This window comes from Styela clava, chromosome 15 (genome assembly GCF_964204865.1).
Source record: "Styela clava chromosome 15, kaStyClav1.hap1.2, whole genome shotgun sequence".
Classification (NCBI taxonomy): Eukaryota; Metazoa; Chordata; class Ascidiacea; order Stolidobranchia; family Styelidae; genus Styela; species Styela clava.
The window spans coordinates 6,172,768-6,185,286 of NC_135264.1; the positions used below are offsets into that span (position 1 = coordinate 6,172,768).

At 34.3% G+C, this 12,519-nt stretch overlaps 1 protein-coding gene across 2 annotated transcripts in view; it reads left to right on the plus strand.

The window, feature by feature from the left end:
- The first annotated feature begins 4,931 nt into the window (after nucleotides 1-4,931).
- The window catches only part of LOC120334658 (myotubularin-related protein 5-like), a 31,322-nt gene continuing 23,734 nt past the window's right edge, over nucleotides 4,932-12,519 (plus strand). For both annotated transcript variants that reach the window (XM_039402163.2, XM_039402164.2), the window contains exons 1-8: nucleotides 4,932-5,349; nucleotides 6,022-6,110; nucleotides 6,286-6,687; nucleotides 7,430-7,646; nucleotides 8,574-8,706; nucleotides 9,090-9,201; nucleotides 9,992-10,105; nucleotides 11,054-11,131. In XM_039402163.2, the coding sequence (XP_039258097.2) occupies nucleotides 5,295-5,349; nucleotides 6,022-6,110; nucleotides 6,286-6,687; nucleotides 7,430-7,646; nucleotides 8,574-8,706; nucleotides 9,090-9,201; nucleotides 9,992-10,105; nucleotides 11,054-11,131 (1,200 nt within the window). In that variant the 5' untranslated portion in view covers nucleotides 4,932-5,294. The remainder of the gene's footprint in view (nucleotides 5,350-6,021; nucleotides 6,111-6,285; nucleotides 6,688-7,429; nucleotides 7,647-8,573; nucleotides 8,707-9,089; nucleotides 9,202-9,991; nucleotides 10,106-11,053; nucleotides 11,132-12,519) is intronic.

A 12,519-nucleotide genomic window follows, 5' to 3' on the forward strand; every position in this document is an offset into this window, starting at 1 on the left:
AGCAAAATGTAAAGCGACATTTTAATTGAAGGCAAAATATGTTTTACCTACTTGGGAATTCGCTTTAGACTGGTTGGGATCGCTGATTTGAAAAATGGGGCCGCCCAAATAGCATACTCACTCGTGATAATTACATATATGAAGATAAATGCGATTAAATATGTCAAAATGTTGCAAATCACTAAAAAAATCGAAATTGTTTCTTCGACTTTTTGCTGATTGGTCATTGTTACGACGATAAACAAGGAAATAGACGCCCGGGAAACATCCATTAATAAGCTACATAAACATGAAACACTCCATATGAATCTATTAAATAAATTTCGAAACACCACATACAACGCTAGTTATCAGTTCAAAACGGATTTGCTGATCACGACATTTCGGGAAAGGGTCCCATCCTCTTCCACCCCGCCACTGCGTGTAACTGACATACCAGTAGGCCTACGTCCATTTGCATCAACCTGAAGAAAAAAACATGAATAAATAAATAAGTAGGCTATAATGTTATTGAAATGAAACATCCCAATTTATTACAGTAGGCTACTGCGGTACTTTGACCGGCGCAAAGTACCAGGGTCATCAGTCTTGCCAAATGACCGCGACGATGTGGTGGATCGAACATCGATTTCCTTGTTTATATCCGTAACAATGACCAATGAGTCAGCAAATGCAATTTGTGAGCCGCCCAGACACTTATTTCGACCAGACAAATATTTAAGCCTGATTGTATTTTATGGGAATACTGTCTCATTTTCGTGGTTTTGCGTGTTATTTGTCAATTTGTAAGTTGTGTTTGCAAACATTAGTCGTGGGCCTAAATCAAATAACTTGATTGTAATTATGTCTTCCAAGGGGTAAATGTTTTTTTTTTAAATAAAAATGACGATTTCAAACATGTCAACCTGCTTGCAGGCGGCAACCAGCAGAAACACTTTCAGAATAAGCAACAGTTTTGCAATGGTAAAATTAGTACAAGAGAGCCATGCTCAAATATATGGACACGCAGAACAATTCCCCAAAATCATATGCGGTGACTTACCAGGACCAGTATCGGGGACCGGGGTACCGTGCGGTAAAGGGATTGTCATAGATATTTTAGGTCATGTGTCAATGATCCATTCTTTTTGATTATATTGAAACATCAATTAAAATATCTCGTGATATGAGTCAAATATGTACCGTATTACCGGATCAGATACCGAACCATAGTCAAACATTTCACATAAAAACGTTACAAAATAACATGCGTGATATAAAATTATGATACAAAATGTCTAGTTTCTCTAGTAAACCTACCTATCAATTTATGTTTTGTTACCTCATAATTCGTAGTTCTTTTTACATCACATCACGCAAATAATTAGTACGTCAGTAACATGTAATAAATGTTTCCCCGACCTTCATCGCCATGGAGATTCATTCTATACCCTTCTAATATTAACATTTGTATTGAATTGCTATGAATATATTTGTAATTTTACAAGAATTATTTCAGATAATTTCTCCATAATTCATTGCAGTTCTTCGACTCTATATTAGGAAAGACAAAACTTTCTGTACACGTCCGCGTCGTGTTGTAAATATATTACTTTTTTGTGAATTAGGTGCGTTCCGGTTGTTACGATTTTTTCAGCTCGTCACTGTATATATATATAAATATTTAAATGAAATTTCATTGTTTGAACCCATACACAAAAAGTAAATGTTCGTCGTGTGGCTGCTATTCATTTCATTCTTATAGAAATCTTTTTCAAAAAATGTCAATTACTTATTATAATATTCCACTTTTCACTTTCATAATTTCTATTTTCCATGCATACCCTTTATACATAGATTTATTATAAGAACTCATGAACAATATGATAAAATGTGTATATTGTCGACTCAAAATGTTATAGCCTATGCCATGTTTGTAAGAGCTCATCTGGAATTTCGTCAGAATTCACACAATTGTATGCAACAAAATTTTATTTTGGACATTTCTAGTTTTGATTGAGAGATAATTTAATGCCGGAACTACAACAGTCGAGTGGGCCTATATTAAATGGATGGTTCCTTGAGCATCAATTTCGTTCACAATTACAAATCAGCAATAACTTATTAACGACGTAACAATTGCAATTTATGCCGCCGCTGCCGTTATTTGTCAGTTTTTAGTTGTGTTTCCAAGAATAGCCGTAAATCAAATTACATTATGTCCTCCAAGAACCTTTAGTTTAGTTGCAAAAACCAAAAAGTGATACCGCAAATGTGATAGACTTGCCTAAAATTAGCTATCAGTACCCGAAAGCGGCACATGGTTTAATGTTTTAAATAAAAATGAAAGTTTGCTAGGTATTGCGACATCGAAAAACGATTTTATAGCGGCTAGCAATGTGGCATTTGTTTCCAAATTAAAATACGTCATAATGGTCACGCAACAGCAACCAATTGAGGAAGTTATGCAAAGGTCGGTTGCGCTTACTTAATTTGACTGTAATACGACATATGCCAAACCCGATCTGTTGTGTATTTGATTTGGCTTGTCATAACTTTACTTTTTTTTCTGTTGCGGGAGTGACCATTTATTCTCTATAATATGATTTGGTCTTTATGTCAAACAGAAAAATCATCGCAAGCGAAGGTAGGCCACTCGCAAAGGTGTGCTTCGCATGCCAATTTCGACGTATCGATATTGCTCACCTCGATAAGCAACCTTCAATAAGTCAACACAAAGTTCTAAATATATTTTTAGAATTAGTCGACCTTCAATGTGACTGTTTTGCAATTAAATCCAATTCATTAAAATTGAATCCATGAAGCTCAAAGGATTTTTACTCTTCTCTGAATGGTGCGAAAAATATTTAATGTCACGAGAATAGCACATTGAATATCGGTGTTATTCGGCTCTTCGTACATTTGGGAATAGACCTTCAGTCCGATTAATAACATCAAATCTAATCAAAGATATCAATTGGCTAATGCTAAACCCAAACATGTTCTACAGATTTCCACAACAAAACTAACAGCGAATTTTGACGCTTCACCCAAAGCCTAGCCATATTGTGGAGATTGAATCCAAATCTTAGGCGTAGTATTTTCCAATTCTTCTCTGGTACTCAGGTGTAAAAGATGTAAATAATTAAGTTCATTAACTCTTTCGGATTATATAGGCTACAATGAGTTTCAACTTCAACTATACCGGTGACAAGCGATATTATTTTATTCTAACCAAACTTTCGGCGGTCGCATTCAAGGTATAATGAACCTGGTTCCCGTACATTTGAACCCACGACAATTGCACCTGCATACTATTGCACCTGCATACTATTGCACCTATGGAAAGTTTTTTGTTTTACGGATATTTTAACCCATACTAACCCTAACCCATGGGTTTTAGCACCCGCATATAGATTGAACCCGCGGATATACACACGAGTTCAAATGTACGGTAACCAATGAAACTACCCTACCCTATTTCGTTTGCAGTAATGCTACTCCTAGCCTACATATCTATTTATCCAACTGTAATTTGCGAAACGACACTTTTTACTTAAAGGATGTAATCTGAAAGACTGAAAAAAATTTATTTCCACAATGTAAAGGAATGGGGCTTGGCGATGCGACGCACCGTGCTAAGTGTTGGCAATGCGCTTGTCACCGCACCTCTGAATACCCGGCGTTGGTTCGCAGGTTCGAGAGGATTGCTTGGCTCCTTGCCGCCGTAGTGGTTCACGAAACCACTAGTCGGTTAAGGCTTTCCCCCGGGATAAAATATAAATCTCATCCTATCCTAAGTTTTAAAAAAGTGTGCCAGGTGTACATGATGTATAATTTTTTTGTTTTGATTTTATACAATGAATTTCGAGTTTAAAAAGGTACCCCCGTGATCCGAAGCAACAACACCTCAGCTCTGAATTCGCAACCAAAACACTGTTCCGACAGCATAGGCCAACTGTGTGAATCGCCTCGAAAACATTTGCTTTTTATTAGTAGGCATAGCGTTAGCCACTATCGGTTGCCATTGGTATGGAACTTTCCCCGAGCATCGACTTCCTTGTTTACTTCGTGACATCGGCCAATCAGCAAGATGAAAAAAGGGACGTAACAATGCTCCCTTTTCGCATCCGCTCAGACACTTTTCTTACTCAGACAGATTTTCAAGCGTGGTCGTAAACATTACCTCGTTTTCGCGTTTTTGAACTCTATTTATTAGCTTTCAGTTGTGTTTCGGAAACTTAAATATAAATCAGATAATTCAATGATCGCTCTTTCTTCCTAGGAGTTTTAATTGGACACGCAGTGGACATAGCGATCGTTTCAATATTATGCTGTTGTTGTTGTTGTTGTTCTTGTTCTTGTTCCTGGACACGTTTTTGAAAAGTCGTTTTTCTCTTTGATTACTGAACCAATTGCTTTGAAATTTTTAGTGGTAAAAGATAAAAATTTTCTTCAGAAGGCCATTACTTTTTTTTGTTGCTCTGACGTCATCAAAATTATTGCCATTAGGTGGCGCTACGTATCCATATATTTGAGCATAGCTCTCTTGTAATTTAATTGCAGTAATAAAAAATTATCGTAGAAATAGCTGTGATAGACTAGGATTCTTTACCGGTACTTTCAAAAAACAGATTGTTGTATGCGACGAATCATAATGATGGTTTGAAACACATACCCCATTTTACCGGTGCCAACTAGCAAAAGCACTTTCAATATAGCCCCGAAAATTTTGCAATGGTAAAGTATAGGAAGAATTTTCGGGAGTCAAAGGTCGGGGAGAGGTCTAACCCGTAAAATATTTTCAGGACACTTTAGCGCCCTCGAGCGTTCACTTGCCAACGAATCCTCAAAACCTTTGGGAAAACAGTTTTGGAATTTCTTTTACCTCAGTCCAGTCCGTTTCTTCATTTAGCCTTGTTATTCTAACTTTCTATTAACGAGCTTGATGGTTTAGCCTTGTTATTCTAACTTTCTATTAACGAGCTTGATGGTTAATTTATCAGTCTAGCATTACTGCACTAGGATCTTATGGTTGAAATAGTTGTGAACAAGAAATGATAAAAGTACCTACGACAGTATGCTGAACGTTCTGACGATAGGATAGCATAGGACTTGCATGAAAACAGAGTTGATACTGTGATATGTCTGCAAGTGAACTCGTATGATATTTCTGGATACATGGGATTCAACATTAAGTCTGGAAGTACGGTAGTTAAGTGAGGAAATTTCGATCAAATAGATCTAGACAAAACTTTTGTTACTGAGACACAAATCCATGTATTTGCATATTAATAATTCTATTTTGGGACTATATGGATAGATTGGTGGATTACTTTGCCGTTGTTGGATACGACTTCACTAACAAAGGTAAGCTATGTAATTTTTTTAAATTCAATGAAGACAATTTTTCGGATTCTTGCACACAATATACGGTAATATATGCACACTGAATAATCGAGCTTATTATGTAGATTTATCAATGTATGTGCTTTGTCTTCGAGTCTACAAATTCAATTCTCTAATTGTGAAAGTTTAACCAGTTTGCGAACAATTTTATTCTCGGCAGTTCAAAATGTGAACTGGCAATGCTAACCCCTCCATTGGCACACAACAACACTATGAATCAGTACGACATAGTTCTTCAACTCTCCGACATTGTTTCTGAGACAAATGAGTGGTTGTTTTACAATATGGCACAAACCACCAATTCCAAGAATAGCCCCCACATTGAAAGACATCAATCATAACAGTGAGTGCACACCCCTCCTTCACGAGACAGTCTGCGCCATCCAGCACTGCTCAATAAACTAAAAGGAATCCAAAAACTTCACCAGTGAAATATTTGGAAGAATAATCCGATTATCCCAAGAAAAAAAAATTACACCGTAGCATTCTATTCTTTTCAGCAAAAAAATGCAATTTTGGTCACGTGACGGTCGCTATTAATTTAGATTCTCATCGAGACAAGCATGCCATGAAACAACATTTCTAAATTTTTGTATGCTTAAGATATTGCAATTTTTTTCTGTGATTGTTAAGATTCTCCTGATGCAATCAAAGGAAAAGTAATTACAAGGATTCCAGAACAAGATTGGAAAGATGAACCATTTATTACTGGAATCGAATTGGTAAATGTCTAATGGTTATTGTTTTCAATATATGCCATTATTGGTTGAAAGTTGCCATATCTAGTATATAGTACTGTGCAAAAGGGAATCAATTTGTAAACGGGTAAGTTATGAAAATATAGAAAAAATGTTTATTTTATAGCTATTTATAATATTACACTATTTTTTTGTTTAGTTTTGTCAACCAACTGGATGGTTTCTCTCTAAAGAAAAACAACCTCCAAAGTATTTCGTATCAGTGTTAACTGATGCTTATGGTAAAAGGCACTACTGCGCTGTCTTATCTTTTTCTGAACCTCTTCATGAACATAGTGGAACATCTCCATTACCACCTCATCTTAATAATGAGAGGCCAGTAAGAAAAGGAAGTAAAAGGTTGAGTAGTAGCTCGCCAATTTGTGGGAATTATGAAGAAATGATCGATGAATCTATGTGTCAAGTTGAAGGCAGCATTGATGATACCGACTGTAATGGGCTGAAAGCATCAGCTGGAGATCATAATAATGAAACTCAGGACGAGTTTTCACCAATGTGCTTGGTTTTATTGTCAAGATATCAGGAGTTTACAGTTCTTAAGGTAGGTTGATATTGAGGAAAAATGGTCCATAATAAATCTAGGATTTTTGAGGGGCTGCATTATGTTTTGTTTATACATCACACTTGATAGGATAGGATTTACATATTACCTGGACGAGAAGAAAGCCGATAAGACGACTTAATCATGTGGCGAACCACCACCTCTCGTCCGGTTACCTGTCCAAGGTGGGTTCTGAATCAGTTAGCCAGCATGGACTAGTGGTTACGTTAACCACCCTTTGGCCACGAGGAGTCCAGCAATCCTGGCGAGCGAGCGACGGCGAGCGTATTCCTAATGCTTAGCACAATGTGCCACACACTTGACAGTTAAATAAGTTCAGATTGGCATGAACAGTGGTATGAATAACACGCAAGCATTGCTCGTGCATGGCCTCGCACAAAAAGGAATATGCGAGCGTAAATATACTCTCCCAAATTTATTATAATAACATAAGTTTTCTTGCCTACTAAGAACACTACTCGGAAGAGTAATTCAAGAGTATTTCAGCCGTTTTTGCCAAGTGTGATGTGAGAAAGCTGAAGCACCCTAATTATGTTTAAACTAATTCTGAGCTGTGCTTTCTTCGTAGAGCCTTGTTGCTGCACAACTACACAAATGTACTGTGGCAGGTTTTGTTATGTCAATGAGTCAACACAATATACACAATCATAAACACAATGGGAATAGATATTGTTCTCTAGTATTGAGCAGTAACAATATGCAATGTTTTTTTTGTTCACAGAATTGTCTTGGCCTGATATACACTATATATATTGAAGGACTTTCTGTTTCATTAGAAACTGTTGTTGCCAATTTACTTGCCGTTCATGTTCCACCCAGAGGGTCTTCAATTTTTCGATTTTCTATCGGAGCTGCTGATAAACAAGCAATACAATCTCCTCAATATGAGGAATTGCCAATTACAAGATCTTCTGTTTCGACGCTTTTGCACCAACTAGGTGATTTATTTCTTTCACACAGTTTACATGGAAGTTAAATTGGAATTTGTTAGAATGACATTCTTTTCTGCTATGTCGGGATGTCCAAAAGGAATTGAATATTAGAATCTATTTGAAATTGATTTCAAATTCTTGCTTCAGGCAATGTGTTTAGTATATTTTCATTCAAAATGATTGGGCAATTGCTTTTATCTCAACTTCATAATTTCAAGCTTTTGAAAAATACTAATTCTGTTTATTGGATTTGTTGAACAAAATATAATTTAGAAAATATACGATATTTCAAATTCAAAGTTTTATTCAGAATGTATTTGTAATGGTTGATTACTGGATATCAGACATATCCTAATTTCAAGTTAAATTCTTTAGCTTGATTTGAACTTATTAAAACTTATAACATAATAACATGTAAAAATGTTTGTAATAATAGGGTAATTGAACCAAATTAGTAATGCTATTCATTTGACCAAAAATCCTCACGTCAGATTTGAACCATTCTAGCCCATTGATTGTGTTAGCGACAAAAATTCCCTGATAATGTACATTTTTACAAACATTTTTGGTTTTCCCCTATAAAATAATATATTTTATTTGTTGATTGCACCTCATTTTGTATAGTTCTTGGAATGTTTCAGACCCATTTTATATCTGTCTTAGCCTATACGAGTTTCAAGTTGTTTGTCGTTTGTCTGTCGTTTGGCATGAAGTTTTATTAAACAGTTATAAAATTGAGTCAATATTTAAGGTCTTTGACATCTCGAAATAAAAGCTAGTAATCAAATATCTTCGTTTTTCTTCAAGTTTTCCCAGACATTTCCTCCATACCATACCAGGAAATAAAAGATATTAGATGAACTCCACGATTTTTTTTAAGGAAAATAGAGTATTAATCTACAAAAATAAACATTTTTTTTTATACTTTTCCAGGTATTTTAAATGTGATGAATATTCTTTGTGCCGCTCTCGTTGATCAGAAACTTTTGTTTTATTCCTGCAGTTTTACAAGATTAACTGAATCTTGCAATGCACTCACTGCTCTAATGTTTCCTTTTTCATATAGGTAAGCAAGTAATGTATTTTCCTAGTTAGTAGTAGTTTACATAATAGATCAGCATAGGTTTTATTAAATCAGAGATATTTTAAAACTTTAGTGTATAATTGTAAATCAAAATTACATGTAAATCCCTATAATTTGTCTTATTTTGTTAATTATATTACCTTATTTTATATTAAGTTTTAATACAAGGATTAACCCTAATTGTAGTATTCAGATTGAATTTATGGCATTTAATAGGATTAGCACTGATAAGTTGTGGACACTACAATTGCTTGCGCAGATTGCCAAAATAATATACAATTGTGATAAAGATTTCCAAACCAACGAATGACGAATGAATTATTTTTTAGCGATTTTTTGATACTGATATCAATTTTTTTTGTCAGTTATCCTTATATTCCGATTCTTCCACAAAAGTTGCTCGAATGCACGTCGTCTCCAACACCTTTTTTAATTGGAGTGCATTCAAGTTTGAAATCTGAGCTGTATGATTTGCCGGTATGTGCATTTTATTATGAGTATCTTTCTCCACATTGTAAAGTGTTGAATTTAAGTTTTCTTTTGTCAGGAAAATTTACAAAGATGTAAGGAATAGAAGGGTACTGTACTGGTCACATTCTGTTTGTTTTTTCCGCGCAAATGTTCCAATTTTTTTTTGTTAAGGTTTATGCAAATGGTAAAATATATTATCCATAAAATTATTTTGATTAGGTTTCAACATTTTTTAACTATGATATTACTATTTCCTATTTCCTATTTTACTATTATGACATTGATTTTAATCAAAAATGCAAAATTAAGTTCTTGAGATAATAAATTATCCCATTATTGTGAATGTGACAAGCTGACAACTCCCTATTATGCTATAAAACAAATCCTTTTTTGCTCATGACTTTAAATTAACATCATTTGCATTAATAATAACTCAAAATTTTTGTATTTGGTTTTGTATGAATAAATGGCATCAGTACCTTGTTATGTTTTCGATTCCTTGCTAGTAATCGGAATTCAAATCACCTATTCACTGCTGTGTAAAATTCCATACTTACCCTATTTGGGATCTTGATTGATTCTGTGAATACCATGACCTCACGTTTCTGCCAGTTGCACGTACAGATTTAGAATTGGACCGTTTCCAGGTTTTGTAGTAGTGAACAGCACATAGTACTGATGATTGCCGCATAAAAAGTCTTGCACCTTCAAGGATGGGCCCGATGCAATTTGATCTTAGCCATATGAATACATTAACTTATCATAAATATTTTTTTTATTCATTTCTCATTGGCAGATGGACGTAGTGACAGTAGATCTGGACGGTGGCGTGATTTCAGTACCAGAAGGTACCAGCATACCTGGCATTCCAGAGCCGTACTACACTCGCGCTGTGGAACTATTAACCAAGGTTTAATTGCTTCTAAAGATAATTATATTGGTCTATGATTAAAATTTGTAGTAAATGATGTTCGGATTATGTTTGGCCAAATATAAAATATATCATACTTTTGATAGACTAGCTTGAATTTGTGGTTAGGTATGTCTGTGACGATCAATAGTCTATTCAGACTGTTAGTAATGTTATTGATTTTTGGACTTGGAATGTCTTACATTAGGTTAGTTATTAGATGAAACATTTCCAGATTTTTTTAATGGAATGGTTACATAAAGCGATAAAAATGCGATAGAAATCCTGGTGTCACTATATTTGTTGTTTTAATTAAAAAAAAAATTTTTTCAGATAAATATGATAGCCTATTCATTTTATTTTTGAAATTTTAATATTATATTTTCATAAATTTGCTTAAACTAGATCTTTGCTAGTTTCGGCTCTCAATCAAAATCTCAGAACCAAATCACATGCCTGCCACCTTCCTCAGAGTATAATAAATATCATAGGCAATGGAAGGCAACTCAAACTTTTGGTGTCTAGTAGCCCATGAAGAGGTTGACTATTATTTACAGACCCTCACAATAAATTTATGAAAAAACACATTGTTGCTTATCGATGAATGTTCCCGAGTAAATTAAAATAACTTTATTTGATGATAAATATGGCGTTATCTATTGGAACTTAGATAATTTTTTTGCCACATTTTGAAGCTACTGTTGTCAAATTTTATTAATGCGATTATTGCTTCTTTGGACAGTTACAAAATCAGCCAAGTCAGTATTTTAATAAGTAAACGAATAGCTTGCAGAGCCTATTGGTTTTTCTCACAAAGCCCTGGGTTCCGCGTGGAGCACTTAGAGACCCTCTGATATAGGGGAATTAACGTTTCTTGACAGTTATTGTTATCATCAGATTCTGTAGACAATGTTCAAATTATTGCTTCCAACATACAAACTTTTTTAGGTTCTATGTCCTGATCTAGCTGTTGCAGATTATGCATATCCACCTGAACACATCAACACATCTGAACCTGAAAAATTGGTAAGTGGAACGAAAAACTAAATATGGAATTTACAATTCACACTTTTGTTCTCGAATCATGTCATCATGAACCATGAATAGGAAGTTGTTGTGTTAATTATGTTATGTCAAGCATGTAGTATTGATATATTGAAATACTTTTGTATATTATCTGTTAGCCCATGCTTGATCAATCATACCGTGTAGAGTACCCGTAGATATAAAATCAAGATGAAGATGAGTCAATAGGTCAAATGAAAGTTTTTTGTTTTCGAATAGTAGGCAAGTTTTTTAATACTGAATTGACCTGAATATGCAACTGTGCTATGTCTATCCTGGTTTGTCATTATTTAGATAATCTGTGACCTCTTTTCCATTTTCTGTCCTATTGTTTTTTGATGTGTTAAATATTTGTATAGTAAGTCATATCCCATTTATGTTTATTTTCAATGCAGATAATAGCACTCTTGCTGAGTAGAATTTTCTTAAATTTAGTAATAGTATCTGTTTTGCTGATATTTCCCCTAATTTTAAGACGATTTTGAATATTTGAACACTCTGCTATTTTTATATTTTGTCCCTGCCATTTTTCTTTCTCTGGATGCCTTTTGGTACTATTTATCTAAATATGGGAATAGATGACGTAACTTTAGTCGAGTAGCAATATACATCTTTTATTCATAATGTTGTGGCGGGGTGCGAAATTTAAGCATTTGGTTTATTACATTTTAAACCTATTTATAGATTTTGTCTGATTTTTAAATATTTCTTCATTTTTTTACTTTTTATTTGTACGTGCTTTTTTTATGGATACCAAAATCAACTGTATAATTATAACCTGCTGTTGCATATTTTCCGCAAGTTTTATAATCCACGATTAATATTGTGTAGTTTTGATCTTCACACATGGGACACTTGTACCAGGTCCGAGATGAGATGAAATTATTGCGTGAAAACATGAATTCGCATGCATATAGATTACTGAAAAAACTTTATAATGCTACGACAAATTTTTCATAAAAAAGAATTTTGAAGGGAATTTCAATTTGAGAGAATTATATTTTTCGATTTGATTTTAAACGCATTAAAGTCACTTCCATCCTGCTCTATTGTTATTTCAGATTTCTGTCGTAATTAGTTTCTTTCCCTGTTATAGTCAGCGTACTATAAGTGATAATATTCTTATGTCATATTGCACTCTCGTCTTGCACAATGCAACATAGCATTTCTTCACGTCGTTAGCTATTGTGTGTAAATTCACGCATCTTGGAAAATTACTCAGCGAAAAAATAAAAAAATTAACAATCATGGCCCTTTGATAAATCTTCACTCTACAAACAGATTCAATAATGAAGCATAGTTGGACTGTCTTAATATTGATTAACTTTAATCAATTTTCTATTGATTAT